This window comes from Xenopus laevis, chromosome 1L, assembly GCF_017654675.1.
Source record: "Xenopus laevis strain J_2021 chromosome 1L, Xenopus_laevis_v10.1, whole genome shotgun sequence".
Taxonomy (NCBI): domain Eukaryota; kingdom Metazoa; phylum Chordata; class Amphibia; order Anura; family Pipidae; genus Xenopus; species Xenopus laevis.
This window is the reverse complement of record NC_054371.1, coordinates 142,007,233-142,023,148: the sequence shown is the minus strand read 5'-3', so window position 1 is coordinate 142,023,148 and position 15,916 is coordinate 142,007,233. Positions and strand designations below refer to the sequence as shown.

Genomic DNA, 15,916 nt, shown 5'->3' with positions numbered 1-15,916 from the left:
CTAGCTCTTTTTGTTTCTCCATGTTCAGCGTATGCTTGAGATGTAGTTCTGCAACTACTAGGACAAAGTTTCTCTGAGCCACATGATAGATATTAAGAATTTGTAGGCGTCATCTATTGAGGGTGTGATGATGGCTACCTATGTATGGAATTATCACAATCCCAAATTCTTGCTTTTGAAGCTGTGGCTTGGATATTGACTAAATGGAAAATACACTAAGGGGCCCATTTACTAAGGGTCGAAGTGAATTCTAAGTGAATTTTCGAATTCAAAAACTTGAATATGCCAAATTCGACTTCGATTCAAATTGGAAAAACGTCGAATATTCGACCAATCGAAAATCGAAGTATTGTCTCTTTAATAAACTTCGACTTCAACACTTCGCCACCTTAAACCTGCCGAATTGCTATGTTAGCCTATGGGGACCTCCTAGAACCTATAGGCAACATTTGGCTTTTAGAAGTCAAAGTTTTTTTTTTGGAAAATCGTTCGATCGATCGATTAAATCGTTTGAATCAAAGGATTTAATCAAATGATCGAATGATTTTACTTCGATCGGATATGGCCATATTCGATCAAAAAAAACTTTGACTTCGAAAAACGTATTACTGCAATTCGATGGTCGAATTTCGAAGTTTTTTCACTTCGAAATTCGACCCTTAGCAAATGTGCCCCCAAGTCCACATTCATTTCTTGAAAAATGACTGCAAATTATTAGTAAGAAAAATTACTGATACATTATATTAGGCTACACTACAGCAGTGCAAGGTGTGAAAATGAAATTCTAAAAAAATGCTGGTGTATATGATAAGTTATATGCTGTTAAATAGAAATGCTATAAAAAGCGCTGCTATGAATTTTGAGATACAGTATACAATATAATTTACTGATATGCTCTCCCTCCTCCTTCAGCATGCTTTTGAAAATAAGCAGAGGCTCACCACATGCGACTTTAATAATCTAATACCTGTAGATAAGTAAACTTTAGCAGAAATATGTGTGAATAATACAAAATGATTTATCATATAGAGAACACATGTTAGCAATAGCATTGCATAAACATGAGGTAATGAATAAACAGCTGCACTGAATATGCAAAGGTGCAAAATAATATTTGAAGTCACTAAATGTTGCACTTAGAGTTCCATTTAACCACTTCCCGCTCTAGTATTTGGTACTACAATATCGTTTTTGCCAGCACGACCACTGTTTTTCTTCAGTATTGTTGAAAGAAATAAGCTAATTTCTATTAATATGACATTCTTTTATTGTTCTGTTATTGTTCTGATGGTAGGACTTGAAATAAGCAACAGTGTTAACTCAAACATGTCTATAAAAAAAGTTTTTAAAGAAGTCCTGAATTATGCAATATAGTACATAATTGCAATTTGCAGTTTGTGAATGTAATTTCAAGCAGCAGAGGTTAAAGGAGAAGGAAAGGCTTGGTGCACTTGGGGTTGCCAAATGTTAGGTACCCCCAAGTGATTGTAGTGACTTACCTGAAACTCCTGGCCGGTGCTTCTATCAGCAGAAAACTGCACCGGCCTGGGGTTATATCAGTGAGCACCACGAATCGATCCTCTTCCGTCTTTCTCTGTCTTCGTGCAACTGCCCATGCGCAGTAGAACAAAAAACTTTAACTAAAAAGTTGGCTTTTTTATACAACTGCGTTTGCCCTGGGAAATTTGAAGATAGAAGAGGACGGAAGTGGATCACCCCGTGGTGTTCACTGATATAACCCCAGGCCGGTGCAGTTTTCTGCTGATAGGAGCACTGGCCAGGGGTTTCAGGTAAGTCACTACAATCACTTGGGGGTGTCTAACATTTGGCACCCCCAAGTGCACCAAGCCTTTCCTTCTCCTTTAAACTCAATCCTAAAGGCAAAAAATTATAACAACCAAAAGAATCTTGGGGAAGCTGGCCACAATAAATGAAGATAATAAATACACAAATAGACTTCAAGTCATTTATTACCATGCCAAAAAAAATGAATGTTACTACAATTGTAGAAACAATCCATATCAAACACGTATTGTAACATAGCTTGTATGGTAATGTAGCAGCAGAGAACCACTAACTTTTTTTTCGTAATAGCTTCTAGCCACTTTCATTACTATTTGGATAGTACCACTTATCACGAAGTAGTAAACATTTGAATGATAAGAATTCTATCAGTAATATGACATAATTTCCATAGTGCAGACCAATGGAATTCCTTTATTCTCTCCCCTCCATGCACTATATTTGAGGTCTATCCAGATTTCATGGATCAGAGGATGCATATAAGATGAAAAAGTATTTCTGCCAAATATTGGCTATGCAATATTTAATTAAAAAAATATGACTGTGTCATTGCTGGATAGTTTTGTATAGTATTTTAAATCATAAAAAAGTGATGGCTGGACTGAGAGTCCACTTAGAAACTTATTAGAATACCACACATACCGCAACTCATGCCTAGGTCAAGGAAAATGCTGATTTGCCAATATTAAGTGCTAGATGTGCAGTCTATGGAACTATACCATTCTGTCATAGCAGCAGTGATGTCACAGCGCTTACACTTTCAGTTCTTTAATTCTACATAAGGATAGGATGAAGATCGAACAAAAAAGTTGTCAGCAAGTATACAGGGAAGTGTTGTAATAATGTAAACCAAATACTGAGTATATAATAAAATAATACAATTGTGAACCAGTATGCACTGAGTACAAACATTTTGCACTGCTTTGTACTTAGGAATATAAAGGGCATGGCAGGCAGCAAACTTGTTAATTGCACATTAACAAATCTCAGTTATGAGTGCAGTGTTCACTGTTCATCTCAGTAGGCTGATGTTTTAATGGCAGCCATTATACGACTTCAAATAATACTTATGCTGCATGAGGGATATAAATTTAAGAGGATTAACGGGAGGATCGGAGATCTCATGTAGTCACCACTTTGCCACAATTAGCTGCTGCACTTTAGCACATATCTACGCAGCTGCACATTTATTAACCTCTTCTCTGAAAGCTGTGATATCACTCGGCTATGGGGTTTTTTTTTAAACTATTTTTAAAGGATGCAGTTTACATATGCAAGTGTGGAATACAATAGACTGCAAAATTCAGTGCAAAGTAATTATGGCAAGATATACAATACAACTATTCTATATAGTTTCATTTACTTGTTTTTTATGTTTATTGTATTATATTTTTATAATGAGAGAACATAACGCAAATCCTATTTATTTTTAGCTTGTATATGAGGGTGAATGGAATATTATTTGAATATTGTAAATATAAATACAAGTGCTAACATGTTAGCAAACATGTATCAAACTGGTATACTGTAGACATACCCAGTCAGTAGAAGTGATTCTCTCCACTCAAAGCTTACACAGGAGCAAAATTACTTTCATCCCCAGGGTCCCAATATATTTGCGATTGCTAACATTGCGTGTTCATAACCCTATGAAGGGATATTGATCATGCATTGATGTAAAGGTGTTACATCTGTGATGTACCAACGTTATTGTTAAATGAGTGTTTCTTAAATGTTTTTTTATTTGCTATTATGGTATAATATTTTGTTTTGAATAATAATACATGTTTCTTTTATTCCTCTAGAATTTTTATTTCATTCTGAGATTGAGTGTGTTTTGTTCCAATAAAGAGCACAAAGTTTTCCTGGTGGTAGTGCCGAAACAGAGGTTTACAATGGGGACTCTGTATATTTTAGTCATTTACATGCGTAATACAGATGTTATCTTTAAACTTTTGGATATTATTTCAAGCATGTTTATTATGTAAGCTTTTACGCAGTTTCTTTCCAGTTTGATATATGCCAGTTATTACTAGTCATATGACCACAAATAGTATGTCACACTGTCCCAGGCATATATAATCACAGACACAGAAATATGCAACAAGATATCCTCAGGCATATATCCTGTATACAGACAAAGCAAACACACTTCCCCAAGCACAGACATACATATGAATGCGTTTAGGAATACAGACATGTATACAGATATGTACATAGGAAATAAAACATGTGGACCAATGTTCCCTCTAATTTCTTTTAAAATCTTTTGTGCACACATTTTAAACTTGTGCATTTTTAAAAACTGTGTGTGCAGGTCAGAATTAATGCGAAATTTTGTGATTTAATACAAAACGCTTGTCTGTTTTGGGTCCTGCAGATTTATATATGGACTATTAAATCACAGTGTATCCGGTACAGGAAGACTCCTAGTTGTGAAACATTGTGGTCAGCATGTACCAGAGTTATTTCTATTTTGGTATATGGTGGTAGGTAGTAACCCTTATCATAAGGCACCTGGCATTAAAAATTCTAAGATTCCAAAACAATTAAAATGTTTTGATAAGCCAATGAAATTGCTAACATGTGGGGTAATAAAATAGTCACTAAAGACACAAAAGGGATTTGAATGATTGCTGTTCAATGACTGCACATATTCACCTCCAAGAACTGTGTAAAGAACAATTTTAGGATAAAGAGCCCAGCTGAGTGGTCAATGGGTTGGACAGTATCTGATTTAAGTTTGTTTTTGTGGGTCATTGAACATGTGCAGGCATGAGAATGGGGGGGATCATAGCTAGGCTAGTAAAAAAAAATTGGATAGTCATCACTAAGTTGTTTTTGGATAAAACATATCCTAGGTTTCCTTATGTTTAAATGTACCAAATGCCTATTGTAAAGAATAATGGTGAATACTGAACTGTCTGGTACATTACGGGGCAAATTTACTTATGGCCGAATATCGAGGGTTAATTAACCCTCGATATTCGACTGCTGAATTGAAATCCTTTGAATATCGAAGTCAAAGGATTTACCGCGATTCGTTCGATCAAACGATTAAATCCTTGGAATAGTTTGATTCGAAGGATTTTAATCCATCGATCAAACGATTTTTCTTCAACCAAAAAAAGATAGCAAAGCCTATGGGGACCTTCCCCATAGGCTAACATTGACTTTGGTAGGTTTTAGGTGGCGAACTAGGGGGTCAAAGTTTTGTTTTTAAAGAGACAGTACTTCGACTATCAAATGGTCGAATAGTCGAACGATTTTTAGTTTGAATCATTCGATTCGAAGTCGAAGTCGTAGTCGAAGGTCGAAGTAGCCCATTCGATGGTTGAAGTAGCCAAAAAAAACATTCAAAATTCTAAGTTTTTTTTATTCTATCCTTCACTCGAGCTAAGTAAATGGGCCCCTACTTGTTTCACTGAGGTTAGACCCTCACATCATTTATAGAATTTCTCCAGGTATATGGGACGGGTAACTTTAGCGCCTAATATTAAACTCTGTTTTTTACCATGTTCAGCAGTTAATGCTTTTTAACAGCAGACATACAAATGCAAATGGTTATATTTAAAAATATAAATGTAAAGGAAGAAAAAAATGAATATATATATATATATATATATATATATATATATATATATATATATATATATATATATATATATATATTATATATATATATATATATAATAATGCTCTATGTTTGATCTAAAAGCTGATTTATCATTGCCACTATATAAATTGTCTTTTCTGATGTAATTTTTCATTCATGCTAAATAATGTTAAATAAAGTCATGTTTGAAAAGTCACCGGTTACTTTACTAAATATAAAATCACAAGTCAGTACAATACACTTAGCTATATGTATAGTGCATTCCTAATGTCCACTGAAACTTTAGTGTCTGCAAAATTACTCAACACGTTTTTGCTATTTACACATAGCCATTGGCTGTGATGATTGGAAACAGTGAAAGCACATTGTCTTGAAAGCCTAAGCAATGACCTCTAGCAACATCAATCATTATTTTCAGTTCCATTGTTTTCTAGGTTTTTATTAACCCTTTCCTAGATAAGCGGAGTGGCATACAAAGCTTAATAATTATGTCACTATTGTAATGTCTTCATTAAATGTAGACTTTAAAGGTGGGAATCTGCTTCTATGGTATCTGAAGCTAAACTTGCTGCATTGTATAAAAATATTTATTCTGGATGGACCACTATAAGATTATATCTGTCCCTCCAACATCTGCAAATAAAAGATTTACTATTTTGCCTATTTATGAGCCGTGTTTTAAATAGTCCTACAGCTCACAAGACTGCCTACAATGCTACACAGAAGCTGATTTATATACAGTTTTAGAGTTTCTGAAGCAAATATTTATTTTTTATGGGGACCGGGAAACAGTACTTTGCATTTAAATCTACATGAGGCCTTGAGTTTCTTGGCGTTACTGGCCCTTTAAAGTTGGAAATCTCATTCAGTAATTTTCTAAAACATTTTTAGCTGGAGGAAGGATTGCAACAATCTACTTTGCCAAACACAGCAACAAGGCAGCAGCTGAAATTTCATTCACGTCTCACTGAGCTAAAAAGAGGACAATAACAATGGTAAAATAATCTGGGTGTTGTAAGGAGAATTTATGACAAACTATGACTTTCGAGTGACAGTAAAATGACATGAATCCCCTATTCATACATATATATTCTAGAAGCAAAAAATAATAAACTGTGATTAGTGTTCAGTAAGCATATCATGTTTGCTATTTTTCCACAACAGCACTTTGACCACATTTGGTTTAGTCATAGTTGTTTTCTATTTAAGTTCAACATTGTGTATACATACCCCATTTGACACAGGGCTTTTCAGATAAGCCAAGAGGCAGATTTACTTATATAGCTGATAAACTGCACCAAGGCAGATACTTGGAGCAACCAATCAGATCTTTACTTTCTTTTTATAAACTGTAAGTCAACTGGAGCAATGTAGCACTGATTTTAGGAAACCAGTCGCATCTTTTATAATATCAAAGCATTTTAGACCAGAGAGTTCTTCAGATATGATATTTTTCAAATACTGTGACAGGAATATCATTTCACAATATGTTGTTAATTTATTTATATAGATAAAACAAGCAAGCTCACCGCTAATTTTTAAAACCATTAGGCAGGGGTGCAATGAGGCTGTGACCACAAAATACATATAGACAAATACACCAACTGACTTCACCTAATATTTTACCACCTAGAGACATGATTAAAAGTAGCAAGCTGTATATATTTTCATTATTAAATCAAGTATTTGAATAAGCTAACCTTTGCTAACAGTGCGTACAAGTATATACATGAAATGATCATGATCAAGCAGATAATCAACACAAAAGGGGTCAAGTATGTTTGCTAACATGATGTGCCACTGTTTTTTTAAGATAATCGTTACAAGTTTATTAAATTTGCTTCGAATAATGTTTACAATGCAATTCCTTGGGTAATTGTCATTTAGTTATGCCTCATACAAGAGTGAATAATGCATCTGTTAATTCCTTTCTCATAATGCCACAATTAGTTTCATAATTTTATTTTCAGCGTAACCCTGGTGCATTCTTTTAAAAATATTTAAATTCAATTAAACTCATAAAGCAGGGTATACTCATTTATTTGCTTTTGTTAAGCACCCCCCAATTAGTAAACAAACGACTCCCATTAGGAGAGAAAAATGATTGTATACATGTCTAGACAGACTACTCCTCTGCTGATGTGGAAATATTAGTCGTACTCGTATTTATCAGAAGGAAGCTGTCACACAGTCATGGTCCGATCACCATGGCCTTCGTTTAAGCCATTGTCTTCCCATCATGTTGTCCTCCACTGAATTCAGTGTAACTCTTCTTTTGTTTCTTATTTACACAACTGTTTTATTTTGCTTCATTTGTCCAAAATGCCGTTATAACACCTGTGGTTTCTCTTAGTACTGAATGAATGGATGGGGTCATGGGTGGAAAGGGCAGCATATGGGCCACAAAAGGGGAGAGTTAACACAGCCTATAATAATGTGTACTGGTAAAGCTCATTCTTATTCATCAGATGATTAGTTCAATCAATATTTATTCCTGTGTGCTTCCTTTGTCTTTAGCTACAAAGCAGACATCCTTCAGTTTTAGAGCACAAGGCTTGTCTAGGGCAAATTCCCTGCTTTATTTGAAAGGAACAAATTGATTTATTTGGCAGAGGAATACACTTTCATTTCATGCTCATCAGTTGAAGTTGAAGTGTTCATCAACAAAAGGTACCAATGTCTCTACATCTAAGGACATCAGGCCTCTCAAATGTTTTCGGATTATTTCCCCTTCAGTTTGCAGAACAAAATCAAGTAAAAAATACAGCAAGGGGCAATAATACGGCACAAATATACATTATATGCACTGATGTGCAAGTTGGAAATGACCACCTTTTTCTAAACATAGAAAAAAACAAAATATTAATTCTCTTTTCAAAACATACTTTGACATCTAAATTATAGACATTTTGGTACTGCCAACTATGTTACTTTATAAATAGCATGTACCATATAAGTTTCATAAACTGTAAAAAAATAAAATCATGATTCCCATTATTTCAAAATGAAGCATTAAAAATTTATACTTAGTTAAATTACTAAACAAATGATTAAGTAACACACTATATGAATATAAATTTAAATATGTATATATATTTATACAAACACAAATACATAATTCTATATGTATGTACGTCTGTCTGAAATGCAGCTGAAACTATCCACTATGTGAAACTATCTATTATTGCTCTTAGCACTTTTGATTTGTGAAAGGGTCACAATCAGTCAGTGCTAATAGCTGCTATAACAGTGACCGGGTGACTTTCTGTTAGCTCTGTTAGCTTGATTTTCAAAATGAATGGGTATAGAAACAACACATCAGTCAAGTGGAATTACCACATAACAGTGGACTAAATGATAATAATTCTTTAAGTGATAATTAAATAATTATAGCATAAAATCAGTGTCTTGTTATTATGAAATCGCTTAATATTGGTGAACAGTCAAACTCAGCTCTGTTTGTATTTGCTGACATGTATATAGAGAAAAAGTTACACATGCATAAACGATCACAGATATGCATTTTTCTTTTGTATAAAAAAAAAATAGAATTTAAAATACCTATCCGGGATATGTTTACAAACATCTGTCAATAATGAAAAAATTGTACAGCCCTTTTCCGTGCTAGGCCTATAAATGTGTTATTACACGTAGAAAATGATTCTGGGGCTGGAAGATGCTTTTCCAAAATATGAGATGCATGTGTTGAACAGTGAAAGGGTTGACGCAAGAGAGAATTTGTAACCAAAGAACTATTTTTTTAATTTTTTTACATTATTACACAGCTATACATATATATATATATATATATATATATATATATATATATATATATATATATATATATATATATATATATATATGTTAAGTCAAAACTGCTTGTTACATCAGATTGTTTGAAATCAGAGGGTAATGCAGTATAAATAGAGTAGATATATATGTGTGTGTTTGTATATACACATACATGCATACAGTATACAGAAAAGCAAAGAAACACAATTTCAGGGCAGTATTATCTGTGAATGTTTTTTCTCCATCACTTGTAATCTCACACATTTTTAAACTGATAATGCTGTGTTGTGTAGAGCCAGAATTTTTTTTTGTCTCCCATATTGGTATTTAATAGTACTATTAATTACATTTTAGTATGAATAGTGTTTTTTTAATAGCAATGTGACAATGAACAAAATATATTAGTTAGAAGTGATGTATACATGTACCACTACAGTGATGTGCTAAAACTATTTTTTTATGGCCATTGCCATTAACAAGTTTATATCTCTCAACTTTAGAAAGTAAAATGTCAGTACAGTATTTACAAGGTAGCCAAGAAGAAAATAGATATCATTTTTTTTATTTTGTTGCTGTTCAGTATTCACTACAGTGTTGCTAACAGAGTGCAGTTTACAGAGACTCTTCTCATTTCACGGAATTAGAAGTCAAAATTGTTTCTACCATCCAAATGTGATATACAATAGGAAAATTATGTATTAATGTAACATTTCAGGTTACCTAGCAAAATAGCTAGGTAACCATTACTCTTTACATGTTCCACATTTGTGTGACAATATATATATGTACATACAGTAGATGAGTATGCCTAACGCAGGCCTCACAGCCATGGTTATGCATATGCAAAAGTAAGAGTTCTATATACACTTATACTTAAGAGTGCTACACTTTGGTCTTTCTGTATCTTTCATTCTATGCACAGTAAGGCATACAGACAGGACAGACCATACATACAGTATTTATGCACAGGCGTTCCTCATGAAGCACTTTTATACTATTAGCTACATATTATTGGAAATGCAAGACATGATTAGTATGCATATGCCTAGTTTTATTGGATGTAAACATATGACAAGTTCACACTGTTTGAAGCAAAAAAGGGACAATGGAAGTGGAAAAACTGTTAATACAGTCTATGCAAGGCAACAAGTTATCCTACTTTGATATTCTAAAGTGATGGGGATACCACTGCGGCATGGTGCTCTGCACCAATTTCTCATGTCAATGGTTAATGCTAATTAATAATGTACAGTATATAGGTCTGTGATTTCTTTATAACTATGCAATTAGTTTTGTAACTTCATAATAATAAGTTATACTTATAAGTAATCGCCCAATGAGAGAAACGAGGATATTTAGGCTAGTGAACAGGACAATTATAGCCATTTATTAACACAACAATCTGTTAGAAGTAGATGCTTATCAAATGTGACAAATGGTGAAATGAGTATAGATTGATTTTCACTTTATTAGCTTTCATATCGACTTGCCTCTAAGTCAGCACAAAGTGAAAGGCACCAGAGAGGGTTGTGGAGCTTCTAAAAATTGTTGAGTTGATGGCAATGTTATTGATGTAGAGGGAATAAAACAGGTATATTTGCCAATAAGGTGGCAATCTAAGCACCCGATAATGTGCATTTTGGGAGAGTTACATTCTCTCTGCATGTCTACTTATTAGTGCACCATACATCTCTCTTTCTTATCATTGCTATTCAAGGGAGTTTTGACATGATCCCTTGGCTTTGATGCCAAAAGAACTGTCATGATTGATGTTGGGCAAAATAGAGTTCAAGGAACAATAACAAGCAGTATCATGTTTTACCTTATTCAGTATTTGTAAGTCTACTGGCTATAAAAAAAAAAAACCTTGATGCTGGCTCTATATCAAAATGTAGATGAATAAAAGTTCAAAGTGTTTGATTCAATATACTTGATTGTGCAAAGCAGAGGGAATGACAGCGTTTTTTATGGGAATGGGAAGGAACAAAAAAAACAAACAAACAGGAGAGTCTAATTTAAGGAGAATTTGGCTTTCACATTTGGAATCATCTAATAGCAATAAATAAATAACTACAAATGATCAGCAATCTTTTAATTGGGAAACTGACTTAAGTTTACATATTTGTGGCGTATGCTTGTAGAATAAAAGGGTTTTATGGGTTGTCCGTCACTAATCTCACTTCAAGTTACCTCACATACACTGTAGCAGTTCAAAGCATTCTAGCCACCCAATATACTAGGTAATACCATACAAACACATGCTCACACACACATATATGGATACTGCATTTCAACTTCTAACAGCTTAAAAACATGGTTAAACTTGACCTTTTTTTGCTGTACTTGCCTCAAGCTATTTGCTGTTTGTTTCAGTATACTGCACTTTTAGTGAACCAAGCAACAAACATACAGTTATCACACAATCTAAACACTGTTTGGGTTTTTTTTCCCCATAATTGCTTCAAAGTCCCTTCTAACTATGCGCCCTTAGACTAATTTGTATGCATTATTCCAGACATAATTGCAGCATCAGCATCTTCTGCTGCTATTGCCATCATGCTGGAAGAGACATAAAGAAAGCTGTTAAGTCTTCCAGGTACTTTTTAATTGTGAGGTGAAGGGAGAAAAGTGACCTATCATCATGCTTATGTTTATCTCTGTATGTCATCTCCAAAAAGGATAAATTCATCAATGCCTTGCTAGGAGTAATAGTACAAAAATAAACTTGCCATAATGGATGAGCCCCTGGGACTTTTTACAGTATTTATGCTGCTCGCATTCATTTATGGTGCTTTCACATCAGAGACCAAGTACATACTCGCGGATCACCCTGTATACCAAAATATTTTATGCAAACATCTACTGCAGAATACAAAGCCTAAAAAGTGGCAAGTTCAAAAAAAGTTATACTTGTTTTGAATTATACTACCAAAAATATTCTATGCGCACATTAATTGCTGGCAAAGTTTAATAATGCAATCATACAGCTTTCCTCTATCTATTAACATGTATCCGACTTGCATCCCCATCGATCAAACCAATAACCAAAGCATAATCTAGCCGTTAATGGATGTTCAGACTATAGGCGAGTTATAAAGTGCAGTAATTGCCAAAAGCAAAATAAGCAATCCTGGATGAGCACTCTATCTTCCTCGATTTTTATTTTAATTGGAATGAGCTTTAGCCCCCTTGCATCTGCAACATGGGCAATCTACTGCCCCCCATCTTTGCAGACACACACACACCGCTCCAGTGGACATGTCTCAGCTTGGAGAGATCATGCTGGCAGTGACCTGGAAGAAGTGCCTGCTTCAATTGGGATGCACAGGCAAAGACACGGAGTGCTGAAGCACATATACTGCACTAAATGAGTAAACTACAGACAAGAGAAAACTACAACAACACAACAGCATGACAAGGATGTATACGGGTTTGCACAAGCATCTTCGCTCCCAGTAGCTTTTTTAGTGAGTTTTTGGACACTTTTCCCAAACAAGTTCTTGCCAAATTCTCATTGACAGCTGATATTTTCTCACAGGCATAGCACAATAGGTTGACAGAATAAAGGTCTTAACTGCATTTACTCTGTCACCTCTTACCATATGCAACCTTTTAAATCTCATTTTTTTTTGCACATATATATTTATGATCTCTTAAAAACCAATCGCCCAATGTGTCTAGAGCCTAAATAGGTTACAGTAGAATCCTCTTTTCTTAAACACACCGGCAAAGCCTTAACAGACAGATAGAGGACATTGTAAAACTCACAGTAGAACTAGTGGTACTGTTAATGAGCAACTGTCCTTTAATGAGTGAAACTCTGTATACTAGAGACTTGACATCCTAGCCGGCACCAACACCTCCCCCTCTGCCCCTTACCTCGCATGATGGTAGAGAGGAGAACACTTCTTTCTAAGCGCAATAAAGAAGATCCCAGCCTGATGAGTTAACAGACAAATCCCCTCATAGAGATGGAGAGCAGCACATCAAGCGAGAAAACCATCCCTTCCCGTGTTTGCAGCCTCTCTCTCGTTTCACTGTATGCCTGAGCTTATTTGCTCTACACAGCTTTCTTCTTCTTGCTCTTCTGTGACACTGCTTCAGATTTCTTTCTGATCACTTGCACAGATGAGGAGGGGGCTGGATTATGCAATGGGAAGCAAGCGAGCTGCCACAACAAGCTAACCAGAGGGGGAAAAAAAAAGAGAAAACGAAGGGAAGAAAGGAAGGCTGTGTGAAGGGCAGAGCATGTGGGTTTTCACATGACATCTGTGTATGTTAACCGTAGGTGCAATCACCACTAAAAAGTTGTGGGGATGAGAGCATCGCTAGCACATTATGCAAATGGCATTTGTTATGTGAGCAAGCTCCACCTCTGGTACATCTGCAGGCTTTTGTGTCTCAATTCCTGCTTTCTCCTGACAGGAAATATTATAACTGTATATTGATTACAGGCACTGGGTAATTTAGGATGAGCTCCATTGTTTTCACTTGACTCTGAAAGAGAAATATGTTATTATGTTAAAAGTACAGCATGGCCTGCAAGCAGTATTCAATGATATAAAGTTAGTTGTTGGACAAAAAAAAGTTTCATACAAAAAAAAGTTTCCATGTAAATTTTTTATGGATATGATTTAAAAAAAATAAATGACCCCTAAGCTGAAAAACATGTGAAGTAAAAAAAAAGTTGCAGGACACGAACAACTTTATTTATATAGCTATATCATATATAGATATATCCAACTTCCAAGAAACAGCTTTACTTTCCTCATACCTAAGATAGGCTGGTACATATACCTAATTTGGAAACAGCAGATACCAGAATTCAGTGCTGCCATATTATTAGTGCCCCCATTTTCATTTCTTTACCAGAATGATAACAGAAATGATTTCACATATAGAGTGTGATTTATATATATGTGTGTGTGTGTATTTCAATAAGTCATACTAAATGAATTGCATGCACTGCACCACATACCCGTGGGTTCTTTAATATTCGCTTTTCATGTGATGCATTTTTTTCAATTCCATTATGGCAATGCAAATGTTATCAACTCATTCCCCATTGCACCTTATGCAGATCCCTTGTATCTAACATATCTTTGTGGTACACAGACTTAATCAAACCATTTTAATGTGAGTTAAAAAACATTTGGCCTTAGCACAATGATCACTTCAGACAGATCCATTCCATGGAACACTGTTCAGCCTAGCTAATTGCTGAATGTGCTATGAGTCTGGAAAGCACTTTGCTTGTGTATTGTCACACAGTTTTTGTTGCCGAGTCCTACTGTGATGTAGTGCTGGCATTCAGTGGTTAACTATTTCCTCCTCCCCTTGTAGCCCCACCTCTTTGATCCTCTGTTCAGCTGTTAGAAACCTCTCAGCCTAAAGCTGGGAAATAACTTCTTAAAAGGGGGGAAAAAAAACCATGTTGTATGAGGACAAGTGCTCATTATTCATTGTATTTCCCACAAGGTCAATAAAGGACACTCGAAAGGTGCTAAGGTTCAAAAGGCTACTGTAGTTTGCAGTTACATTCCCACTGTGATCCCCATATTAGATCTAACCAAAAGCATGTCTCTAAACCTTTAGAATTACAATTAAGGCTGCCCTCTCTAATAGACTTGTGTTCATCTAGTAGCTTCTGAATCACATTTCTAACATTTTCTGGCAGGTTTCCTTTGAGCCGTGCTCAGCTTCTGCACTGGGAGCATTAGCTTGGCTTCCCAGATAAAGCAGCACAGCAACACTGGATCCTGACAGATTGTGTATCTGGTCCACCTTCTGTGGGAGTGGCCTATCCTGAGCACCAGCAGCCAGAGCTTCAGGGTCTTAATTCATGACAGAAACAGTGAGGCGCTGCTCAGGGTACTGAACTTCATTCACTGTTTTAGCCAGATACACTTGCATGTAGTTGCTGCCCCAATCAGCAACATTTCCCTGCTCTTTGCTTACTTTTAAACTGTTATTTTAGATCACTACAGCCTGAGCTGGTTAATTTGATACTGACAGAGCCTTCTGTGTTTTTCAGTAACAGCTTTTCTGCTCTCCCATTTGCTTCTTTATTTACCATCTGATTCGGATTACACAATTTGCCATACTGTATAATACAGTTTGACTTATGATTAGATATTATACTGGAAACTGGAATGTGTTGGCACTGCATACATATATGAGAGTTCATTTCTGAGAAAACAAGTGCAAAGCCCTAGAATATTTACAGAGATAACTTGCAGCCATACATACAGTAATACAGGTATGGGACCAGGTCCGGACTGAGAATTAAAATAGGCCCTGGCATTTCAGATACACAGAGGCCAAATCAGCCCACATAGAGCCCCAAACAGCTCTCACTAGCCCACTAAATACTGACTTTCTATGGGACCTTATAGCAGCCCCTCTGGCATTTGCCAGAACCCACAGATTGCCAGTCCGGGCCTGTAAGGGACCCGTTATCCAGCATGTTCAGAACCTGGGGTTTTCCGGATAACAGATCTTTCTGTAATTTGCATCTTTATACCTTAAGTCTACTAGAAAATCACGTAAACATTAAACAAACTCAATAGGCGGCTTTTGATTCCAATAAGGATTAATTATGTCTTAGTTTGGATCAAGTACAAGGTACTGTTTTATTATAACCAGCAAACTGGAAAATGAGGTTCAATGTTGATAAATGCAAGGTTATGCACTTTGGCAAAAATA

The 15,916-nt window shown here is 35.4% G+C and overlaps 1 protein-coding gene across 1 annotated transcript in view; it reads right to left on the bottom strand.

Annotated features, from left to right (window-relative positions):
* Positions 1 to 13,503, bottom strand: part of rorb.L (RAR related orphan receptor B L homeolog) — a 130,693-nt gene extending 117,190 nt beyond the window's left edge. The window contains exon 1 of the mRNA XM_018258813.2: positions 13,091 to 13,503. Within this exon, the coding sequence (XP_018114302.1) occupies positions 13,091 to 13,097 (7 nt within the window). The 5' untranslated portion in view covers positions 13,098 to 13,503. The remainder of the gene's footprint in view (positions 1 to 13,090) is intronic.
* Between the last annotated feature and the right edge of the window lie 2,413 nt (positions 13,504 to 15,916).